This window comes from Nymphaea colorata, chromosome 4, assembly GCF_008831285.2.
Source record: "Nymphaea colorata isolate Beijing-Zhang1983 chromosome 4, ASM883128v2, whole genome shotgun sequence".
Lineage (NCBI taxonomy): Eukaryota > Viridiplantae > Streptophyta > Magnoliopsida > Nymphaeales > Nymphaeaceae > Nymphaea > Nymphaea colorata.
Genome location: NC_045141.1, coordinates 12,906,556 through 12,929,461, shown reverse-complemented (window position 1 = coordinate 12,929,461; position 22,906 = coordinate 12,906,556). Strand labels below are relative to the sequence as shown.

The 22,906-nt window shown below is 40.1% G+C and overlaps 1 protein-coding gene across 2 annotated transcripts in view; it reads right to left on the bottom strand.

Annotated features, from left to right (window-relative positions):
* Positions 1-22,906, bottom strand: part of LOC116252737 (uncharacterized) — a 64,911-nt gene that overhangs the window by 13,426 nt on the left and 28,579 nt on the right. For both annotated transcript variants that reach the window (XM_031627224.2, XM_031627223.2), the window contains exons 10-15: positions 13,922-13,972; positions 13,721-13,831; positions 9,052-9,161; positions 8,784-8,952; positions 5,800-5,886; positions 5,639-5,710 (exon numbers count right to left, since the gene is read on the bottom strand). In XM_031627224.2, the coding sequence (XP_031483084.1) occupies positions 5,639-5,710; positions 5,800-5,886; positions 8,784-8,952; positions 9,052-9,161; positions 13,721-13,831; positions 13,922-13,972 (600 nt within the window). The remainder of the gene's footprint in view (positions 1-5,638; positions 5,711-5,799; positions 5,887-8,783; positions 8,953-9,051; positions 9,162-13,720; positions 13,832-13,921; positions 13,973-22,906) is intronic.

Here is a 22,906-nt window from a genome sequence, read left to right as displayed (position 1 = left end):
CGTGGTTTTTCACCTCTTTCTGAGGTTTTCCACGTAGATTGTGTGTTCGTTCTCCACTCTCTCTCTGTGTGGTTCGTGTTTCTACATGGTATCAGAGCCAGCGGAGTTGGAGAAGCGTTTTTTCCGAGGATCGTCCAGTTTTTTCGTCGCCCGACGCCGTTGAAGTTCCGGCGCCGCTGCTACCCGTGTGACGTCGCCCTGCTTTGCCGCCGCTGTCCTTTGTTCCGCCGCCGCCGTCCTTTGTTCCGGCGTCGCTGCTGCTCTTGTGACGTCGCCCTGCTCTGCCGCCGCCGTCCACTGTTCCGCCGCCGCCGTCCTCTGTTCCGCCGCCGCCTGTTACGCCCCCGCGGTCCTCCGTTCGTCCCGTTCTTTGTTTCTGCCACCGTGGGTGGCCTCTGTGTTGCGCCGTCGCCTGCTTTACGTTGCCTCTGCCTCATTCCCGCCGCCGTCGCCGCTGCCTCCTTCCCGACGCCGTTGCCTCATTCCCGCTGCTGTGCCTCTTGTTGCTGTGTGCTAGTTTGTGATGGCAGAAGCGATGGGGACTCAAAAAGATGCCGTTCTTGACACGGGCAGCGCCTCCAAGACTGAGAACGTGCCGATCCAGGTCACCTCCATCCGTCTGACCAAGGACAATTACCTATCTTGGTCTGCCGCTCTCGAGATTGGGATTACTAGCCGTGGGCGTCTCTCTTACATCACTGGCGACAAACCTGCGCCCATCAAATCTGATCCTCAATGGGCGACGTGGGCGTTGGAGGACAGCCAAGTGAAGGTGTGGATTATCAGCTCCGTGTCATCCGATATTCAGCCCCTCATTCTGCGGAAGCCGACATCTTTTGATATGTGGACTGTGCTTGCAAAGATGTATGGTCGCAAGAAGAGACATTTGCGCACCTATCAGATTAAACGCAGTATTTACTCTCTGACACAAGGTGATTTGTCTGTTGCTGCCTTTTATGCTGCCCTGAAGACCAAGTGGGAGGAGTTAGATTATCATGTGACTGATGAGTGGACATGCGGTTCAGATCATTCCCTCTACTGGGAAAAGGAATGGATGGACCGTACGTTTCTGTTTCTGGGAGGCCTGCGGGATGAATTTGAGTCTATTCGTAGCCAGATTCTTAATGGTGATGAGATTCCGGGGATAGAGGAAGTATATGCTCGTGTTGAGTCTGAAGAACAACGTCGCCAGGTGATGCATCTTGACACCGGTCATGGCCCTTCTGCCTTTGTCAGCCGTGCCTCAGGGACTGGGCAGCGTCCTGCCCGACATTGCACTCATTGCCACAAGTTGGGGCATTCGGTGGATTTCTGTTGGGATCTTCATCCCGAGAAGAGACTGGTCAGAGGTCGTCCTCCCTCTGGCAAGCGTAGCCCTTCTGTGTCTGATTCCAGTCAGAGCAATTCTTCTAGTGGTGCAAAGTCCAAGTTGTCCCCTGCTCAACTCAAGGAGCTACAGGCGTACATCAGCCGTCTATCTACTACCCCTGAGGAGTCCTCCACGTCTGAAGGGGCTCAGCTAGCCCAAGCTCTCGTTGCCTCGACTGATCAAGGTAACCCTTCTCTTGGTAATTGGATTGTTGATAGTGGAGCCACTCACCACATGACAGGGGACTCTAAACTCTTTCAAGAATATCAACTTTCTTCTGGCAAGCAACGCGTGTCTATGGCAGATGGGTCTTCTATCTCTGTGGCTGGGAAAGGGAGCTTGTCCCTGTTGAACAAATACCGTCTCCACAATGCCCTGCATGTTCCAAATATTCCTGTGAACTTACTCTCTGTCAGCAGTATTACTAAAGAATTAAACTGTAATCTGATTTTCTCTGCTGATCATTGTTCCCTGCAGGACTTGGTGACGGGGAAGAAGATTGGGATTGGTTCGGTTACTGATGGGCTCTACAGGCTGCCGGTACAAGTTGCTTCAGCATTGATTTCTGCCACGAGTGGTCACTTGTCTGGTGTGAACGATAGATCTACTGTTCTGCGATGGCACGAGCGTCTTGGACATCTACCCTTCCAGTTAATAAAGAAGTTGTTTCCTCATTTGTTTGCTTCTGTCTCAATTGACTCCTTCGCTTGTGAAGTGTGTCAATTGGCTAAACATGTCAGGGCTTCGTACCCTATTTCTTTGAATAAAACCACTCATCCGTTTGCCTTAGTTCATTCCGATGTTTGGGGTCCTTCTGGAGTACCCACGTGTGGTGGTTGTCACTATTTTTTGACGCTTATTGATGATTACTCTAGATGTACGTTCGTGTACTTGTTGCGAGAACGTAGTGAGGTTCCAGCAGTTGTGAAAAACTTTGTTGCCTTTGTTGAGACTCAATTCCATACTACTGTTCAAGCTTTCCGTACGGATAATGCAAGGGAATATGTCTCCCAATCCCTTGATGAATTCTTGAAAGGCAAGGGGATTGTTCATGAAACCTCTTGTAGTTATACCCCTCCTCAAAATGGTATAGCTGAACGTAAAAATCGTCATCTATTGAATGTTACCCGGGCCATTATGTTCCAACGTCATGTCCCGAAGCGGTATTGGGGTGATGCACTTCTCACTAGTGCACATCTCATTAACCGTATGCCTACTAGGGTGTTGGATGGTCAGTCTCCTTATTCTACCCTGTGGCCCACTCAGAATCCGTGGCCTCTTACTCCTCGTGTCTTTGGGTGCAGTTGTTTTGTGCATAATCATAGCCCTACTCTCAAAAAACTTGATCCCCGGTCTATTAAAGGAGTTTTCCTGGGGTACTCTTCCACTCAGAAGGGGTATAAATGTGTGGATCCCACTACTTCCAAAGTGTATGTTTCGAGGGATGTCACATTTCATGAACATGAGTCGTATTTTTCGGTGAATCCTCTTCAGGGGGAGTGTCTTGGGAACAAAGGGGAAGAGTATTCCTCTAATCAGCTAATTCAGTTTATGGAGTTTTTGGATTACAAGGTTAGTCCCAGTGTGATTGACACGGTCACGGTCAGTAATGAGAAGGGCAGCCATATGGAAGGGGTCACGGTGGATGCTCAGCCCATTGTTGCCCGGGATCACTTGTTTGGCCAGGTTTATGTCAGAAAGGAGAAAGCTACAGTGGAAGATGTTGGTGATGAGGATAGAACCAATCCCAATCCTGTGATCTCCCCGGATGACCCAAGTCCATCGAATGAAGAGCTTCCCATTGCTGTGCGCAAAGGCACCAGGTCATGTACTTCTCACCCTATTCAGAGATTTGTTTCTTATGCTAAGCTCAGTACAAATTACAAATGTTTTATCACAACCTTATCCAAAGTTGTTATTCCCAGGTCGGTGGATGATGCTAAGGATGATCCCAAGTGGTTACATGCTATGACAGAGGAGATGGGTGCGTTAGCTAAGAACAAAACATGGGAAGTTGTTGATATTCCTAAGGGGACACACCTAGTTGGCTCTAAGTGGGTTTACAACGTGAAGTACAAACCTGATGGCACTGTAGATCGATATAAAGCTCGTTTGGTTGCAAAGGGGTTCAGTCAGAAGTATGGAATCGACTATCTTGAGACCTTTGCCCCTGTTGCAAAGTTGAAGACCGTGAGGGTTATTCTTGCTCTTGCTGTGCACAGGAAGTGGCGCATGGACCAGCTTGATGTTAAAAATGCGTTCTTGAACGGCCATCTGGAGGAAGAAGTCTATATGAGCATGCCTCCCGGGTATGTTCAAGAGGGAAAATGTTGTCACCTCAAGAAAGCTTTGTATGGCTTGAAGCAGTCGCCTAGAGCTTGGTTTGAGAGACTAAGGATCGTTATGAAGTCTACTGGGTACAAGCAAGGAAATGGAGATCATACCCTATTCATAAAGCAGAGAGGTGGTCTGGTGAGTCTTCTCCTTGTCTACGTTGATGATATGATTGTCACTGGCAGTGACGAAGAAGAAAACAGAAAGATGAAGGAGAGATTAGCTAAGGAATTCGACCTCAAGGATCTGGGTAAGCTGAGATACTTTCTGGGGATAGAGATTGCTCGATCAGAGACAGGGCTGGTTATGAATCAAAGGAAGTACACTCTTGACTTACTAAAGGAGACAGGCAAACTTGGTTGTAGGCCCTATCTTACTCCTATAGAGTCGGGAACTAAGATAAGTATCAAGACGGACACTATTCTGGATGAGGAAGGAAAAGGGCGATATCAGAGGCTAGTAGGTAAGCTTATCTATCTTACTCTAACTCGCCCTGATATCACGTATGCGGTAAATGTGCTAAGTCAATTTATGCATGCTCCCACGGATTGTCACTGGAAGAGTGCAGAAAGAGTGCTGGGATATCTAAAGAATGACCCAGGAAAAGGACTGTTGTATACTCGACAGGACAAACTTACCATTGAGGGCTACTCAGATGCAGATTGGGCAGGTTGCACTGACACAAGGAGGTCTACTACAGGGTATTGTATCTTTCTTGGAGGTAACCTAGTTGTTTGGAGAAGTAAGAGGCAAGAAGTATGTTCGAGGTCTAGTGCGGAGGCTGAGTACAGGGCTGTTGCAATGGGGGTTACAGAGATGCTGTGGCTGAAGATTCTTTTGACTGATATTGGTGTGGAACTGGGAGATAAAATGAAGATGTACTGTGACAACAAGTCTGCGATTAATCTTGCCAATAATCCAGTTCTACATGACAGGACCAAACATGTGGAGATTGACCGTCATTTTATCCGGGAACGCATTGACTCAAAGGAGCTGATTCTGCCATATATGAAGTCTGAAGATCAAGTTGCAGACGTCCTAACTAAAGGGCTTTGTACTTCTTCATTCGAAAAGAATGTTAGCAAGCTTGGCATGTTTGACATGTATGCCAAGCTTGAGGGGGAGTGTTAGAATATGTTGCTGTGGGAACCGGATCCATTCCTGGACCCGGTTCTATGGGGCGCGGGTACCGAGGCGGGCTCGGTACCCTAGGCGGCTTCTCCTCTCTCTCTCTTTATATTGTCACTTGTGTTTAGTGTTGAATTAAGTGAAATATAATTTTCTCTCTCCTAGGGTTGCGGTGTGCCCCTAGGTCAGAGCCTCCCCGTGGTTTTTCACCTCTTTCTGAGGTTTTCCACGTAGATTGTGTGTTCGTTCTCCACTCTCTCTCTGTGTGGTTCGTGTTTCTACACAACCTTTTAAGAACTAAACTCACAAAAGAAGCACAAACATTTCAACTTTTACTTTTATTATCATGTTTAACATGGATATGCCTTTTGAAAAAGGAAAACTGGAAGGAAGAGAAGAACATATGATTAACGTTTCATTTCAATAGTAATGCAAGCTCAAATATCTTTTCCTCTCATTATTACTAAGTGCAGGTGGTAACTCCTACCATTGAGATTTTCCAATATTTTATGTGAATTAGGGCTAAATTCCAGGTTCAACACACAGTCTATTTCTGTTCAAATTATACGTGCATTCCTAATTTCTAAAAGGTTCAAATCTCATTGGTCAATTTTGAGAGGCTTTCCAGAAAGACTATATAAATACTAAAGCACAAAATTGTTATTTTGTCCATGAAAGGCGACAACCAAATTCAGCTTCCACATTGACAAGCCAGTGAATGGAGATGATATTAAGCTATGGCTTGCGTCCTATAGTAAAATGCAAGCGAAATACTGATCACCAACAAAATTGGCATCAAGGAGTTACCCTGAATTCATTTTGAAGAACCTTTATTGCAGCTTCTGTCCCTGATGTTTCACTGGAACCCATGATGACAAACTGATCCTCATGAATTAAAATAACAAAGTTAAATGATTTAACCAGTCAAATATTACAAAATGAAATACTCTATAATGAGGACAGACAACCTGAGCTCCCCTGTTCATTGCAAGCCGAATTGCTGGTCTTAGATTCTGGAAATCAAGGTCCGAAAGTTTGGTGCATACATAAGCAATCTGTGTGGTGTTCATGTGAAAAACCAAGGTACTGAGTAAGGAGGAAAAAAAACAGAGAACAAATGAATAGTGGTTCACGAAATATCTAACATAAGGATCTACTTAAACAAGCACTTCAATTTCTTGATATAACACATATTTATTGTTGTTTCTCCAATAAATTGCAACAAACCGGGATGAAAATTTCACACGTGGAAACTATGGTTCTGTATATCAGTGTCATTACTCATTCCACGCGCTTAGAGCCCTCAAGCTTCAACTAAATTGACATCCACCTGTATGACTGTTGATACCAAATTGTACAGCTTTTTGACACCAACAAAAACAAAAAATTTTAACCTTCTATCGGCTGCAGGGTAAGCAAAAGAAGCATCTAGGAATGCATGAGTTAGACTAATTGCAGAACAAAGGACAAACATTAGACTCTACAAAGCTAATGAGCATGTGAGGGAAAAAACTGATATACACAAAAGAAAAAGAAAGAAAAGTATGATATCTAACAAACAATAGATGCATTTGAGATGACATTTACAGGTTCAATATTTCAATGCTTTTAATGTTATGTTTCCTTTTACACAAAATGCTGTTAAATACTATGTTCAGTTCAACCATCACAATGGAAACCAAAGTTTCAAAACCCAGAGATTTGAGATTTGACCCAGAGCGAATTGACTCAGGATCCACCACCCAACTCGGTGATTTGGCTTGTGTTTGACAACTTGGTTTTTCATCATGCATAAAAGATTGTCACAAATATTGGCATGTTTTTCCTTTAAAAAAATACAGAAAAAGGAAAAAAAAACTAGTATAAGAATTGCAATATTTTGAAAAGATCCCAAAATCAAAATGTCTCTAATGGGCTTTTCAAGACATTTTAATAACTATTTTGAATTGATATTAATGTTTTTCGAAGAAAAGTAGTAGAAAACTATTTTTTCATAAAAATTTTCTTGGAAGAAACAAATTCCCAATTAATGATATTCTTGACAATGAAGTATAGTTATATATGTATATATATTGCAAAATTTGAATAATATATGCACTATAATTACACAACATGGACATTATATGCCTTTCTGTGCACTTCATACAGAGATTGTTAGACTATATGCAATATTCATGACTCAACAAACAATCATCCTTAAATTAAATAGGTGAGTTTGCATGCAAATCATAACAAAATGCTTCCATCAAAGTTTTAGTTATTTTTGCTGTGACATAATTCTGTTCTGTAACATAGTTCTGAAACCATCTGCATGCTTTAGATAAGCACTTCCTGTTTCAATAAGTTCTTAAAGTTATGTTATGCTATGATGAAGGCAATTTTCAATCATACTTGTAAAATACCTAAAGCAATATAAAGTTTTAGACTTATGACAGATCAATTAAATACATACAAGTATACTTATGAATAAATATGATAAAAGAAGATGTGCCATGTCCCACAGTTATATTCGTGACACCATAAACAGTCCAAAAGATATGCTATAAAGGATAAGTCGCCCTAGCTACTTTACTGAATGGTTTCTACTTTCTACAATTGCTCCAGGACCCATGTTATGGAAAGCATAGGCACAGCTAGTATTACTGCAATCAGACCTTACATATACATTCAACATGACATATTTGACAGAAATGATATTTTACATCATGTAATTTGGACAGAAAGATTAAAGACACACATTCTCAAGTCTTACAATAAGTGGGTGTGTGTGTGCCAGGAGGCACCCTGTCATTACCTCATACACACAAACACACATAACTGTGAGGACCTAGAGGTGTTTAATAAACACTCATTTGAGCTGTGATATGATTTAAATAAAAACAAATTATATACATACATGACTTTAAACCAGCATGTGATTTGGTTGACTTGGATGAAACTTAGATGACACAGTCAGGTTATCCATGATGGCTAGGTCTTGTCAAGTTTTTTGTCTTTTATTTCTTTGACAAGGTTGATGTCCGAATCACAGATTCACCAAAGTCAACTTGGTTGACTCGAATGGTTTTTCAAACACTAAAGAAAACTCACGGATCTTTTTAGTATGACATTAAATTGGAACCGTGTACATATATACTTTTTACCATCAACCAGATTGTACGAGAAGCTAGTGAAATATCAAAATGTACCAAAGATGCCCCTAACCCCATTGCTAAAGACATGTTTCATTGCCTGGACAACCTTTACTTCATCCTCACCACACAAGGCAATCAAACACACAGCAAGGAAGTCCAGGGCCTCTCTCACTGCCTCAGAAGGTTTAACAATGAAGTCAAGTAGAGAAAGTTGGAAAGGGAAATCTTCAACTCCCTTCACCTAATTTTAGGGTGAAAATGCACCCTGGTAAGTTGTAACGTACACACAAGAAGCACACTCCAAGCAATTGAACATGACCTAATAGTAGTCAATTGTGAGCTTAGACAGCACTCAACCAGCCAGATACCTGTAGGAATTGAGAAGCATTACATGTTTTACCATCTGTTGAAGAGTAAACATATCACAGAGGCACATATGAGTTTGATCAAATATTTGATTTGAAGAGAGCATTTCTTCATCATGAACAAAGAATCCCAAGCTGGCCAACTTGGATAATATATAACTTGCAAAATGTTACACAATTGTTCTAGAACTATGTTTTCCCAGTTGCATAAAATGTAAAAGAAAATGTGTGCCAACATGTTAATAACATACAAAATCAAACCCTTTTTTTTTTGTCTTTTTGTAAATGTCCATTGAGAATAGCAGTTAGCATCATAAAACAAGGCAGAAGCACAGATAGCACCAAGACCAAACCATGCAACCCGAGCAACTAAATAAAAGTAATGGATCTCAACATTATGCTTAAAAAATTAAGAAGAAAATCCCTTTAAATTTTTACTTAATGATATCTTACAATAGCTTTAGAAGCATCATCAGGAAATCCAATGTGTCGCCTTAGTTCAGTCTTGCAGGTGGCTTTACCCTTATAATCTTCTGATGAATACCTTGCTGGAAGGATCTTGCCTGTTGATGGATCCCATTCCTTTGCATCGATGCCATAAGGTGCAAGAAGCAATTTTTCCCTGAAACATAAGAGCAAGGACAGACAATGAGAACACACCCTCTGTATACTGCTCTAGACATGAGAATACTGAACGTACAAAAAATGACATTTCGCTTACTTGTGGATGTTCAGTGTTGACTCTAATCCATATCCCATGTTTTGAATGATATGTTCCTTTGTATGAACAGACGACAGAACCATCACCGTATTTGAATATACTATACCTCCCTGAGATGTGCAAAAACAGCCAATCCAGCACATCTTTTCAACAATTTAGCAGAGAAGTAATAACAAGATAATGTCAAATTTTACTATTTGGTTATCCAGCTTATGGTGCAAGGACATCCAAAGGGACATCTTTATAGGTAAATTTATATACAAAATAGATGGGAAAAAATATCACCACCACGTGGGAGTTGCTGAAATGTAGCAACGAACTTGAAAAAAGCACTATGGACCCTTGAAACTGGTCCCAATGATGTAACTTTCCATGCTTGGTGAACTTGAGACTTCGTGCCTCATTGGCTATAATGAATAATCTACTTCGTTAACTCATGCAAGTCAACATGGCGATTTGGTTGATTCGCATTTTTTATGTAACAAAAATAAGTGACAGTACATCATTTCCAATCCAGCACATCTTTTCAACAATTTAGCAGAGAAGTAATAACAAGATAATGTCAAATTTTACTATTTGGTTATCCAGCTTATGGTGCAAGGACATCCAAAGGGACATCTTTATAGGTAAATTTATATACAAAATAGATGGAAAAAAATATCACCACCATGTGGGAGTTGCTGAAATGTAGCAACGAACTTGAAAAAAGCACTATGGACCCTTGAAACTGGTCCCAATGATGTAACTTTCCATGCTTGGTGAACTTGAGACTTCGTTCCTCATTGGCTATAATGAATAATCTACTTCGTTAACTCATGCAAGTCAACATGGAGATTTGGTTGATTCGCATTTTTTTCGTAACAAAAGTAAGTGACAGTACATCATTTACAGTATAAACTCTTAATACTATCATACACGTGTTTTATTATAAAGCATAGATAATGAAAGATACAAAATAAATTAAATTTACATGCATTTTGATCCATATGTGTGGAAAAAAACATGATTAAACTGCAACAGATAAAAAATTGCAAAAAGAGGTAGATGTCCCAGTTGACTCAACCAAGTCTTTGATAAATTCAACTCAATTGAGCCTTGACTGATGGAAAGTCAATACCTAGAATTCAATGGGGTTAATTTTAATGATTCAACCTGATACTTTGACTTGTTTGTGACAAGCCCGTTTGAATCATAAGTTGACTTGCTAAGTTTGTCAACCATGAAGTATCCCATTATTGGGTGTACCATGCAATACACCCTGGACGATAATACAACATAGTGTACACATACAAAACATTTGATGGGGTCAAAACAATCTTTTTTTGTTTTTGAGGCTTATGAAGCCAGTCAAGCTCAAGCAGTTCACTCTGAGGAGAGTTTCATGAGAAGCTTTTGCAATTTTGAAGAGAAAACATTGATTTATAGCCAGTTTTGCATGAAAACTAGAAGGTTTTAAGTTTAACTTGTTTGGGATAGGAACAAGTTACTAATTTAAGGTAAAACTTAAAAGTGTAATACCCACTAATTTACTTAGTAAAAAAACTGCTTTTTCTATTATTAATTGTAACAGGACCAAAAAGAAAAGAAAAAAAGAAAAAGAAAGAAACGCAACGGTAGCAGTGGCAGTGGTGACTGGCAGCCATCTGTGGAAGTATTTGAAAACTAAATATTGTTGGCTGGGCTTAAGGGCATCACAAGTATGGCAGCTAACCTAGTCCAATTATTGCCCTATTTTGTTTTAATAAATCACATGTATAATTGTACATGATCATGCTTGCCATTGGGAGATAACATGGTTTGGATGTGGTTATGGACATTTAAATTGATGTGTAGGATTAGAATGAGTACATTAATGCATGTAAATACTAGATGATATATGCTTAGGACAGCTGTAGGTGTGTCTACAAGTTGAGGTTGGTTCCTCGAGCACGAGCAATGCATTAGAGAACATCCTAAAATTTTAATTGTATAGAACAACTCTTCGTCGACCGCAAATAAAGATTACTCTCCCTCGTTGGAATTGATAGAAAAAAAATGCATAACAAAGTGAATTTCTTTACCGAGATGGTATCGGTGGTTTGCCCATATTGAAACCAAACCATATTAACATAGAATTGAGCACTTAATTAACTTACTCCATAATGACTACACCTAGGTTATGCAAACCTAGTAGACACAACAACTTAGAGACACCTGCCCAAGTGTAGCATTCAATGGGAATGGGTATCTGAGTCCGTAAATAAAGTTGAATATTTGAATGACTGATTGATAGTGTATTGAATTGGTGCTAATGTAAATAGAGGCTTAACTAGGCACCGTCTGACGACTGCGGACCCCTAATTGATTGTGATTGACTATTCAAGCCATCTACAATTGATTGTGATTGATTGTTCGAGCCATTGTGAGTGTAAATGAAACTGATGGTATATGAACTTATTGAATTGTGTTATGTCAGCCTTAATGACTAACAAAATGTTTGTATGTTTCCTTGCCCAACAGCTAAAAAATTAATAAAATACTAATCATCTATTGGCCAATTGGAGGGGTACCCTGTGTGAGTGTGCCCTATCTTTTCTACTAGCGAGCCTGCTCGGAGGGCAGGCAGTGCAAGACCCTAGGATATTGTATTGTGCTGTGTGTTTTTGGAGTGTAACACTCTGACCTTCTCAGCCCAAGTGTCTACGGAAAGCTGAAAACTCTAATTGTAGACAAGTTTCCCAATAGGTTGCTCCACCGCTATAGCGGGTTTAGATCCATAGTGTTTCGGGCCATCATAGCAGTTTCTCCAAATCATGAGGTCGATTGTGGTATGCATTCGCCGGTGTTTGTGTCCACAAGAGCTATAAATTGAAAAATGAAAATGTGAAAGGATCATAAGTTGAGATGGATAAAAATTGACAAGACCACTTATATTAATAATTTAGAGCCTTAAAGGTAAAATGCAGTTAACGACATCTTAGGGTTTCAACTTAAAGAATACATACATTAAGCCCTTAGGTAATTGTGTGATATGCTTTTGTCATATAGGATGAACGTGCTTGAAGCGGTCAAGGGTAATTGATGAAAATAATATTTGAATGAATATTTAATATTGAATTACACCCTGACTGAATGATATATTGTTTGATTGATGACACTCCCATTGGCTGGTCCTCCATCATACTGTGATGGCTCAACCTTCTATTGCATCCTATTTTCAGGTTCCAACAGGCCTGGGCGATAGGCAAATTGGAGGGCATAGTTCATATCCCACTGGAAAAGAAGTGTTTTGTGAGTTGGGGCATTATTTCTTCTGTTTATTTGCTTTTGGTCTTGTGAATTTTGGGTTTTGAAAGAAAAAGGAAATCGGGCTGTCATGAACGACCAAAAGAGGTGTTCTATGTTTTACGTGATTTGCTTGTGTTTGTCACATTCCCAAGCATTTGTGTTCACCAAATTTTGGTATATTTTATAAAAAAAGAATTGTGAGAAATTTGGGGTGCAACGAAAAGGTTCAATTTTTTGTGATTTTTTATTAAAATTCATCTATTTCATTTTCAAAAGCACCAACAAAGTGGTTCTATTTTTGTGCCCAATACTCTGATAGGGTTGAGTGCAAAAAATCATTAACCCAAGAATAAAATAGTAAAGTCTTGTGTCAACCCTCCAAAAAAAGGATTTATCTAAACAGAGATCCACAAGAACAATATTGGGCAATCATTGTTCATGCAATCTTTACGTTGAATCTCAAAGGATTGGGGGATTTATTGAAGCCAATAACTAAGAGACTGTAAGTGGATATTTTAGCTTTACATTCCCCAAGAATCAAGGTTTTCCCAAAGCAAGACTTTAGGAGATCATATCTATTTTATTTTTCCAAAACTGATCAGTGAATTAGATTGAGCTCAGCTGGTTTAACTTTTCATTAAGAACTCAAAATTCTATTTGTTAAGGACTTGTTCTCCTACTATTTGCTGAGGAAAAGGAACATGTTAGCTTTTTACTGCACTTGCATGACTTAGAGATTATTGCAATTTGACACCGATGCTTGGTCGAAGTGGATTAGGAAAACATAATATTTGTTGCCATATGATGCATGGTGAATTATATAGGCTTGTGTGCCACCATATAGACCATACAAACGGTCAACATGGAATGATGTGACCCTCCTATATTATTAATTGTATTGTGTTTCTTGTAAGCATCACAGAAAGATCATAACAAAGGTTACAAATCCACGTTTCTTGTTAGTTCGACAAACATTGTCACATTTTCAAAGGCCTCCGCTTATTCAGATGGTGATGACCAGTCATCATCATCACCAAGAAACATAGTTTCACATGGTAGTTAAAAGCAATAAGTGGCAGCTGTATTGCTCAAAGACCAAGTTGCTCAAAGGAGCCCAATTACCAAAAAATACATGGAAGTAGGGGAAAAAAATGTTCAAGATGGCATAGACACCTTAACTAGAACCTAGCAACAATATGAAAGGCTTGCACAATGCAAGTGGAAGTAATTAGGAAAAAAGACCATCATCTAGACAATTAGAAACTATGGAGAAACTAAAATTGTAAAATGAAACCCCAATTCCAGGTAAATGCGAGACGATGATGGTTCTGATTTCTGTAATGTTTGATGCCCCAGTCAAACAAAAGGCAAGACAATTTCCTGAGTTAGTAGCGAAATGTACCTTCAAAATGTTGACTAAGTGGGGCTTTGTATTATCCTGCAAACGGTCCAAGCGATGAAGCTGCGATGAATCCAGCCCAACTATTGCTAATTTTCCAGGCAAGTCTGAGCACTATCTCAATGAAAAGAACATTTGTTTTATTTGACAAAAGATTCTCAGAGAGAACTACTTGCAAGAAAATGAATATGATATTACTCTTGCCTGTGATTGGAACCCATGACATGTGAATAGCACTCGAGTATTTTCAAGTCCCTGAAAGTGAAAAATGAATAACAGGGTTACAATGAAGAACTTATAAGCAAAATATGGGGTCAAGGTTGAGTATGCATTAAGAAAATACATATTCAGTTTAATATAGAAAACATGGAGGTCATCATCAAGGTGCACTCAGGTGATAAAGAACCAAATGGAAGAGAAATTATGCAAAGTTTGCTTTAGAAAGCACCAAGAAAATAGACTAAATATAATTTAAAAAATGAGAATTATACTAATAAAGCAACCTAATAGATGGATAAAACAAAAAGAATTAGGAAAAGAGAAGCACAAAAACAGTGTGAAAGTGTAGAGGGCACGTGGGGCTAAAACTAACATCAAATGTGAAACATCAGGAAAACAGGACAAAAATACTGTTAAAGTGTTTTTGAAATATTAGAAAGTTAGAGAAGAGGTCTTTAAATTTTTTCTTATAGTAGTTGGACTGTTTTGTGAAGTTTGTACCGCTAGCCCTAATCTCTTTAAAAGGAGATTAGGGTTATGTTAATGAAGAATCTTTTTGGCTCTCTCTCTCGTTCTCTCCTTTCCTCGACATCTCTCTCGTCTCTCTCAATCTACAACATGGTATCAGAGCCCTAGATCTAGGACTGTGCTATCTAGGGTTTCACGTTCCTTCCTTTATCTCTCGCCTCTTCCTCCAAGTTAGGGTTCATGCCTATATTTTTCTGCTGACTTCAAGAAAAGCAAGTAATCTGTTTAGTAAAAAGGACTAATCACGTTTAACATGTAGAAACGTGATTAGCACCCTTTGTTGTTGTTGCCGTGGAAGACATGGAGAAACGTTGATAAAGTTGTTGCAATGGAAGAAGATGGTGGACCTGATCAGGATGTATCACATCTGAGTTTCTGTTGCCGTGGAAGAATATCTATGTCGCTCAGATCTGCTTATCAGATCTGATTTTCTGCTGCTATGAAGAAAATCAATGAAATCATGCATCAGATCTGCCCTAAACAGATCTGATTTTCTGATTCTTTTTGCTGTCATGGAAGCAGATCTGTGACGTTATATATCAGATCTGCCCTTTTGCTACTGTGTATGAAGTCATGTTGCTGTTTGAAGATGCAGTTTTGATGTGAGGAGCAATATCTGCAAATCGTGAATGTCAAAGATCTGTGACGTTATATATCAGATCTGCCCTTTTGCTACTGTGTATGAAGTCATGTTGCTGTTTGAAGATGCAGTTTTGACGTGAGGAGCAATATCTGCAAATCGTGAATGTCAAATCAGTAAAGTGAGGCTTTGTGAGGAGTAGCAACAGTCTTCTGTCATTGGGCGAAGAAATTTCAGTCATGGACTGAAACAGTTGGTTCCATATTGCTGCCTGTTTTATAAATTTCCAGATCTGCTTGTTTGAGAAAGTTTCAGATATTGCTTCCTGTTTGAGATATTGCTACCCGTTTGAGAAAGTTTCAGATTTGTCATTGGAGTCACAAGCCTCTATTCCAAATTCGTATGTATTGTTGTTGATCCTTTATCTCTGATGTTAGTGGACAGCAACATCCTAGACTCTTAACGTGTACACCAACAGGGTTTTCTTCATTTACTATGGCTGAAAACAGTAAATTTGAGGGCTCTACTAAATACAAGATGGCTGAAAATTCCTTCTCATATGCCAATACTACTGTAATAGACTCAGCCTTTTTTGTTGGTGCTCCTACAGATGGCCTAGATGTGATGTGGATGATAGATTCTGACGCCTCCAGGCATTGTTGTAATCAATCACACATTTTTTCATCCTTAGTCAGATTCTCTACACCATAGCCTGTCAGACTGGCTGATGGCCAGCTATCTCCTGTGTTGGGCAGTGGTGATATCTATCTCCCACATTTAAGCACTATTACTCACGTGCTCTATGCCCCTCAATTTCCTGTTAATTTGTTATCTGTTAAACAGCTGGCTATTGACTTACAGTGCAGAGTCATTTTTTATCCTTATTCATGTTCTTTTCAGTACTTACTACTGGGAAGGTGATTGGTGGAGGCCATGAACGTGAGAGTCTCTATTTCTTGTCTGTCCCAATAAATGCTGCTGCATCGTCATTCTCCTCAAAGACTTCTCCTTTCCAGTGGCATCTCAGACTGGGTCATCCATCAGTGTCCAAACTTCGTCACATGTTTCCAGGTATTACTACATCAGAGTCCTTATGTGATGCTTGCCAGTTAGGCAAACATACACGGAGCAACTTTCCTTCGAGTCAGAGTCCATCTAGTCAAAGTCCATTTGATCTCATTCATGTGGATGTGTGGGGTCCTAGTCGGGTTCCTTTTCACTCACGTTTTCGGTATTATCTTGTTTTGGTTGATGATTTTACTATAGTCAGTTGGGTATTCTTGTTACGGGAAAGATCAGAAGTCATATGTATTCTTCCAAAATTTGTCAAAGAAATAAAAACTCAGTTTGGTTTCATTGTCAAAAATATTCACACTGATAATGCTCTTGAGTTCAAATCCCCTGTGCTACTTCAATTTTACGCCAATCATGGAATTCGACCTCAATATACTTGTCCTCACATGTCCCAACAAAATGGTGTTGTCGAACGCAAACATCGGTAACTCCTAAACGTGGCTTGTACCCTCATGTTGCATTCACACATGTCTGCCTATTTTTGGGGTGATGCGATTCTTACTGCATGTTATCTCATTAACAGATTACCCTCGTCAGCCATCCAAGAACGTATTCCCATTCAACTTTTATATCCAGAACGACCATTATTTCATATACCTCTCAAAGTCTTTGGATGCACTAGCTTTGCACACATCCTAGGCCCAGGCAAAAACAAATTTGCTGCCCAAGCCATCAAATGTGTATTCATTAGATACTCTGAAAATAAAAAAGGATATAAGTGCTTTGATCCCCAAACCAAGAAAGAGATTATCAGCGCGGATGTTACATTCTTTGAGTCTCGTCCTTATTTTTCTCCTTTGAGTCCTTCGTCTGAGATGCTTGTACATGTTCCTCTTTCTATTCCACCAGTGTCACTTGAGTCGATCCCTCCATCTCAATCTATGTCATGTGAACATTTCCTTGATCCTCCATTAGTTTACACTCGTCGTCTCGGTCTCTCTCTCAACCGCCCACCAGCGTCTTCTCAAGAGGTAAGCTCCACTAATAAGACCGACTCAGGTTTAAATGATGACCACACTGCAGATGATCTTCCCATTGCTATTCGCAAGGGCAAGCGATAGTGCACACTACATCCGATTTCTAATTTTGTCTCTACTGACCATCTGAGTACAAGTTTGGTGCAGTTTGATCGAGCTCTGTCTACCCACATTATCCTGTCTTCTCACCATCAAGCCTTGTTAGATTCACGGTGGCGGCAAGCCATGCAGGAGGAAATGGATGCTCTTATTTCTCGAGAGACTTAGGACTTGGTGGATCCACCGATGCACTTTGATGTGGTTGGCTCCAAATGGGTGTTCACCATCAAGTATCATTCTGATGGTTCAGTTGAACAGTTCAAGGCACATCTTGTTGCTAAAGGATATACACAGACTTATGGCGTCGACTTCTTTGAGACCTTTTCGCCCGTGGCTCGGTTGGGCACCATTTGAATGATTATATCTCTTGTTGTCCAGCGAGAGTGGCCTCTATTTCAGCTGGATGTGAAAAATGCTTTTTTGTATGGAGACCTGTCTGAAACCATCTATCTGCAGCAACCACCTGGTTTTGAGCGACAAGAAGAGTGTTCCAAGGTATGCAAATTAAAGAAGGCTATTTATGGACTTAAAAAAAGTCCTCGTGCATGGTTCCATAAGCTAACTGAGGTTTTATCTAAGTGTGGATTTCGACGATCCCAGCTTCATCACTCGTTGTTTATCAAGCGAGGCACATCTGGTATAGTGATATTGATTGTATACGTGGATGATATTGTTCTCATTGGAGAAAGTAATCAAGAAATAGCTCAGACAAAGGAGTTTTTACAACAACACTTTGTCACAAAAGACATTGGACAACTCCGTTATTTTCTTGGTATTGAGGTGACTCGTAATAGTAAAGGAGTTGTAGTGTCTCAAAGAAAATATGTTCTTGATCTTCTGCAAGAAACAAGTTTATTGAGGGCTAAACGTGTCACACTTCCCTTGAATCCCCACATTCATATACATGATGATGAATCAGAGTCTTTTGACTCTAGATCTTACAGATCTTTGATAGGGAAACTGTTATATTTGACTGTCACTCGCCCCGACATTAGCTTTGCTGTGAATAAGCTAAGTCAGTTCATGGAAAAACCCTAGAAGGTTCATTGGATCGCTGCTCTAATGATTGTCAGATACTTGAAATCAGCCCCGGGAAAAGGGGTTATGGTTCAAAAAGGGAGAAGGTGTTGACATCGAAGCGTATAGTGATGTTGATTATGCAGGATCTGTAGATGTAGATGACAAGAAGTCTACTACAGGTTTTTGTGTCTTTGTGTAAAGTAATCTTATTTTTTGGATTGTGTCTTTGTGGAAAGTAATCTTATTTTTTGGAGGAGCAAGAAGCAGAATGTGGTAGCTCGATCTAGTGTTGAGTCGGAATATAGGGCTATGGCTCAAACTGCGGCTGAAATGTCATGAGTCAGATCATTACTTCTAGAGTTGGTTGTGTCAGTGAATCTCCCAATGAAGATGTATTGTAACAACAAGACAGCGACCTATATTGCGACCGATCCTGTCTTCCATGAGAGGACGAAACATATTGAAGTGGATTGCCACTATGTTCGGGACCTAGTTCAAGAAGGAATTGTTAGCACCATTCATGTCTCCTCAAAAGATCAGGTAGCTGAAATCCTCACCAAGGCTCTTCCCATAGGCGATTTCCTGAGATGTTGTAACAAGCTGAGCATGATTGATATATATGCTTCAGTTTGAGGGGGAGTGTTAAGAGTGTTTTTGAAATATTAGAAAGTAAGAGAAGAGGTCTTGAAATTTTTTCTTATAGTAGTTGTACTGTTTTTGTAAAGTTTGTACCACCAGCCCTAATCTCTTTAAAAGGAGATTAAGGTTACGTTAATGAAGAATCTTTTTGGCTCTCTCTCTCTCTCTCTCTTGCGTTCTCTCCTTTCCTTGACATCTCTCTCGTCTCTCTCAAGCTACAACAAATACAATGTGACACCTGTGGTTAAAACTACATGTAGACACTAAGAGGCACTACATTCTTTGAAAGAACGTAGCAGTGTTGCAATTAGACCAACTGACATAATTTCCATGTCAGAACGCACCACTTCAGTTTACACCAAAGAAACAAGTAGCAGACAATTGCATGTCCAAACTATAGGTCTCTTCTGCATCAACTACTCTGATCAACACAGATAATATAGAATGAATATTAAAATTACACCAATTGATGCAACATACTTTCTATGAGAATTAACAACAGAATCCCAAACCAAAATTTTACATATGCAGGTTACCTTCACTAGTCAACCAAGCAAAAGAGATTATGTTGACCACCAAACTTTTTTGACATAGGTAAAGTATAAACCTTTTAATTTCAGCTCTTGTTTTCAAAATTTTCTTCAGACGGAAGTCTTATGGTGAAAAATGAGAAATTCAGCCGAAGTTTCAAACTTTTCTTTCTAAAAGTATTCTCTTCAAATGCTTTCATGTGACTCAACAAACTTTTCTTTCTAAAAGTAATATCTTCAAATGCTTTCATGTGCCTCAACAAGAACCAGCATCACCTCCTCTGAGTTCAAATATAAGAAATTCAGAACTAAACCTTCTCGCATGTAGGACCCTATCAAGAAATGAACCTAGTAAATCATGCAAGTCTTTTTACGGTTTTCTTAATTCTAGGACCATATCTTTTAGAAATGACTTCTTCCAAGCAATCCTTCGTCTCTTTGAACCATCATCTAATCACTTCAACTTCTATGATATGTACCTGAGTTTTCTTCATAAGTGGATTGATTCAATAATCCAATTTCAAAAGATGCATACATCTCATTTTCTCGAAAGAATATAACTAATGTATACACTAGGAGTGAACTAGCTACATCCTGGCGGCTGGATGAGAGGGATGTTAAGTTTGTTTGTATGGGGATCGGGTCTGTTCAGACCCGATCCACTTCTTTTATATCCACACGCCTAAGAATACTAGGCGGTGGCATTCTTGTAATATTTTATATATTTTTGTACAAATCTGTTGTAACCTAATTAGGTTAATGTTATGTTTTTAATAGAGATTAAGGATCGTAGGGCTGCATTGGCCGACTGCATCTCTTCCTCCATCGTCTTGCTTTCTATCCTCTCTTCTCAATCTATCTTATTTTCAACCGGAGAGACATGATTTAGTGAAGATTCTTACATGGTATCAGAGCCAGGTTGCAGCGTCCTCCGGTGAGTGTTTTCAACATGATGTGATTTGCCCTAATCTGCCCTAAATCCCCTTTTTCTGGCGTGATTAGCCCTAAATTCAGTTTCTGCCCTAAATCTTCCTTTCTGACGTGATTTGCCCTAATTTCTGCCGCTCCCCTAAATTCTACCCCAAGTCGTCTGCCCTAATCATCCCTTTTTCATTATCCCTCTTCGTATTTCTTGCCCCTCTTTTCAGTCATGGATCAGCCGGCTCCTTCCCTTTTATCTTCCAGCTTTCTCTCCCAACTTATCTCTCAAAAACTGAATCATAGTAACTATTTGACTTGGAAACGTCAAATTGTCTCATTCATTAAAAGTCATAGACTCTATGGACATATCGATGGCACTACTCCAGCACCTCCAAAGTACATTGACCGTGAAGTGAAGAAGACCGTTGTGGGAGATCAAGTTGCTGGGACTCCGACTGGGAGTGAGATTAGATTTGAATATGAAACTCTCACTGAAAACAATCCTGAGTACGAAGTTTGGCTGGCTCACGACCAGTCCCTTGTTGCCTACATTACTTCTACTTTGTCAGAGGAGGTATTAGGAGGCATTGATGATGATTTAACAGCTTTGGAGTTGTGGTCTACCCTTGCTACGACGTATTCTCAAGTATCAGAAGCACGTTTTCTGCAATTAAGAAGGCAATTTCAGGACATCAAGCGTGGGACACGTACAGTCTTGGAATATTTGAATGAAATAAAAAGTGTAAGTGATCAGCTTGCTGCCATTGGACATCCCGTCAGCGACAAGGACAAGGTGCAACAAGCTTTAAGTGGACTGGGAACAGATTTTGACATATTTTGCACAGCCTTGGAAGTTCTCCCTGTCCTCCCATCTTTTGAAGATCTGAAGGCCAAGCTTTTTCAGAATGAAGCTAGTCGTGTTCAGCGACAGAGTTTGATTCCTCCCAACAGCCACGATGTACTGATCACAAGAACACATGCACTGCAAGTGAATCGCACCCGTCCTTGGACTTCTCAGGCGGGAATGGGAAGAGGTATTCTCCCAACACTGCAGGGCATGAATACTATGCCTAGAAGGGTTCCAACTTGCTTCTATTGCAACAAGAGGGGACATGTAAAATCAGAATGTTGGCACAATCCTCAGAACAAAAATAATCAGATCAGGCATGAGAACAAGGCAGCAGCAGGGCCAGCTTCATCATCATCTGGCTCAAATCTGACATCAAATGTTTCAGCAGACGTGCAGCAACTTCTTGTGAGAATCTTCACTAAAACATCACCGAATCACGTCTCTCCGTCTGAAAATAAGGAGGATGGAGAATAGAGAATAGAAGAAGGCAATGAAGGTAAGAGAACCGGCGGCCAATGCAGCCACACTATGCTTGATCTCTATTATTAAAACATAAACCTAATTAGGTTACAACAAAAAGAGGAATAAAACATGAAGTAATTACAAGAGGTGCCACCACTTAGACGTGAAGACATAAAAACGAAGTGGATCGGGTCTGAACAGACCCGATCCAGACCCGATCCCTTTACATTAATGCGTACAGACTTAACAGCCCCCCTCAAGTTGTGCGTGAGATTTGATCATGCACAACTTGTTTTTCAAATCCCAAAAATGCTGCCCTGTAAGACCTTTGGTAAAAAGATCCGCTATTTGTTCACTGGTGGATATATAAGTAGGCAATATCTCGGCTTCTTCAACCTTCTGACGAATGAAGTGTTGATCAATCTCAATGTGCTTGGTACGATTATGCAAAATGGGGTTGAAGGCAATTTTGATGGCGCTTTGATTGTCGCATAGCAATGAGGACTGAACAATAGGTAGATGAAGCTCTCCAAGCAAATGTCGTAACCATGATGCCTCAGCTGTCCCTGCAGCCATTGCTCTATACTCTGCCTCAGTGCTAGATCGTGCAACGGCACGCTGCTTTTTACTGCTCCAACAAATGAGATTAGAATCAAGAAAAAGGCAGAAACCTGAAACTGAGCGTCGGTCATCAGGATCTTCTGCCCAGTCTGCATCAGTATAAGTATATATGCTATGTCCAAGAGAAACATTGGGACACTTTGTATAGATCAATCCATCCCCAAGAGTAGCTTTGAGATACCGTAAGATCCGCTTAGTAGCATCCATATGTCCTTCTGTGGGTGCATGCATAAATTGAGAGATCTGATTTACAGCATAGACTATGTCTGGGCGCGTAAAGGTAAGGTATTGTAACATACCAACAATGTTGCGATAGAAGGTAGGATTTGAATAGGCAGCAGTTCCATCAGAGGCAGCCAATTTAGTGTTTAGAACACTAGGAGTAGTTATGGGTTTGCAATTAATCATACCTGCCCTGTCCAAAATATCAAGAGTATACTTATGCTGCGTAAGAGTCAATCGATCATTTGCTCTATCAAGTTCAACACCCAAGAAGTACCGAAGTTCGCCGAGATCTTTCATCTTGAATTCTTGCTGCAACAGATCCTTAACATAAGATATATGAGGAGAAGAATTCCCAGTTATAACAATATCATCTACATAGATAAGTAACCAAGTGGTAGCTTCTTCGGTATGATACATAAACAAGGAATGATCTAGAGAGCTTCG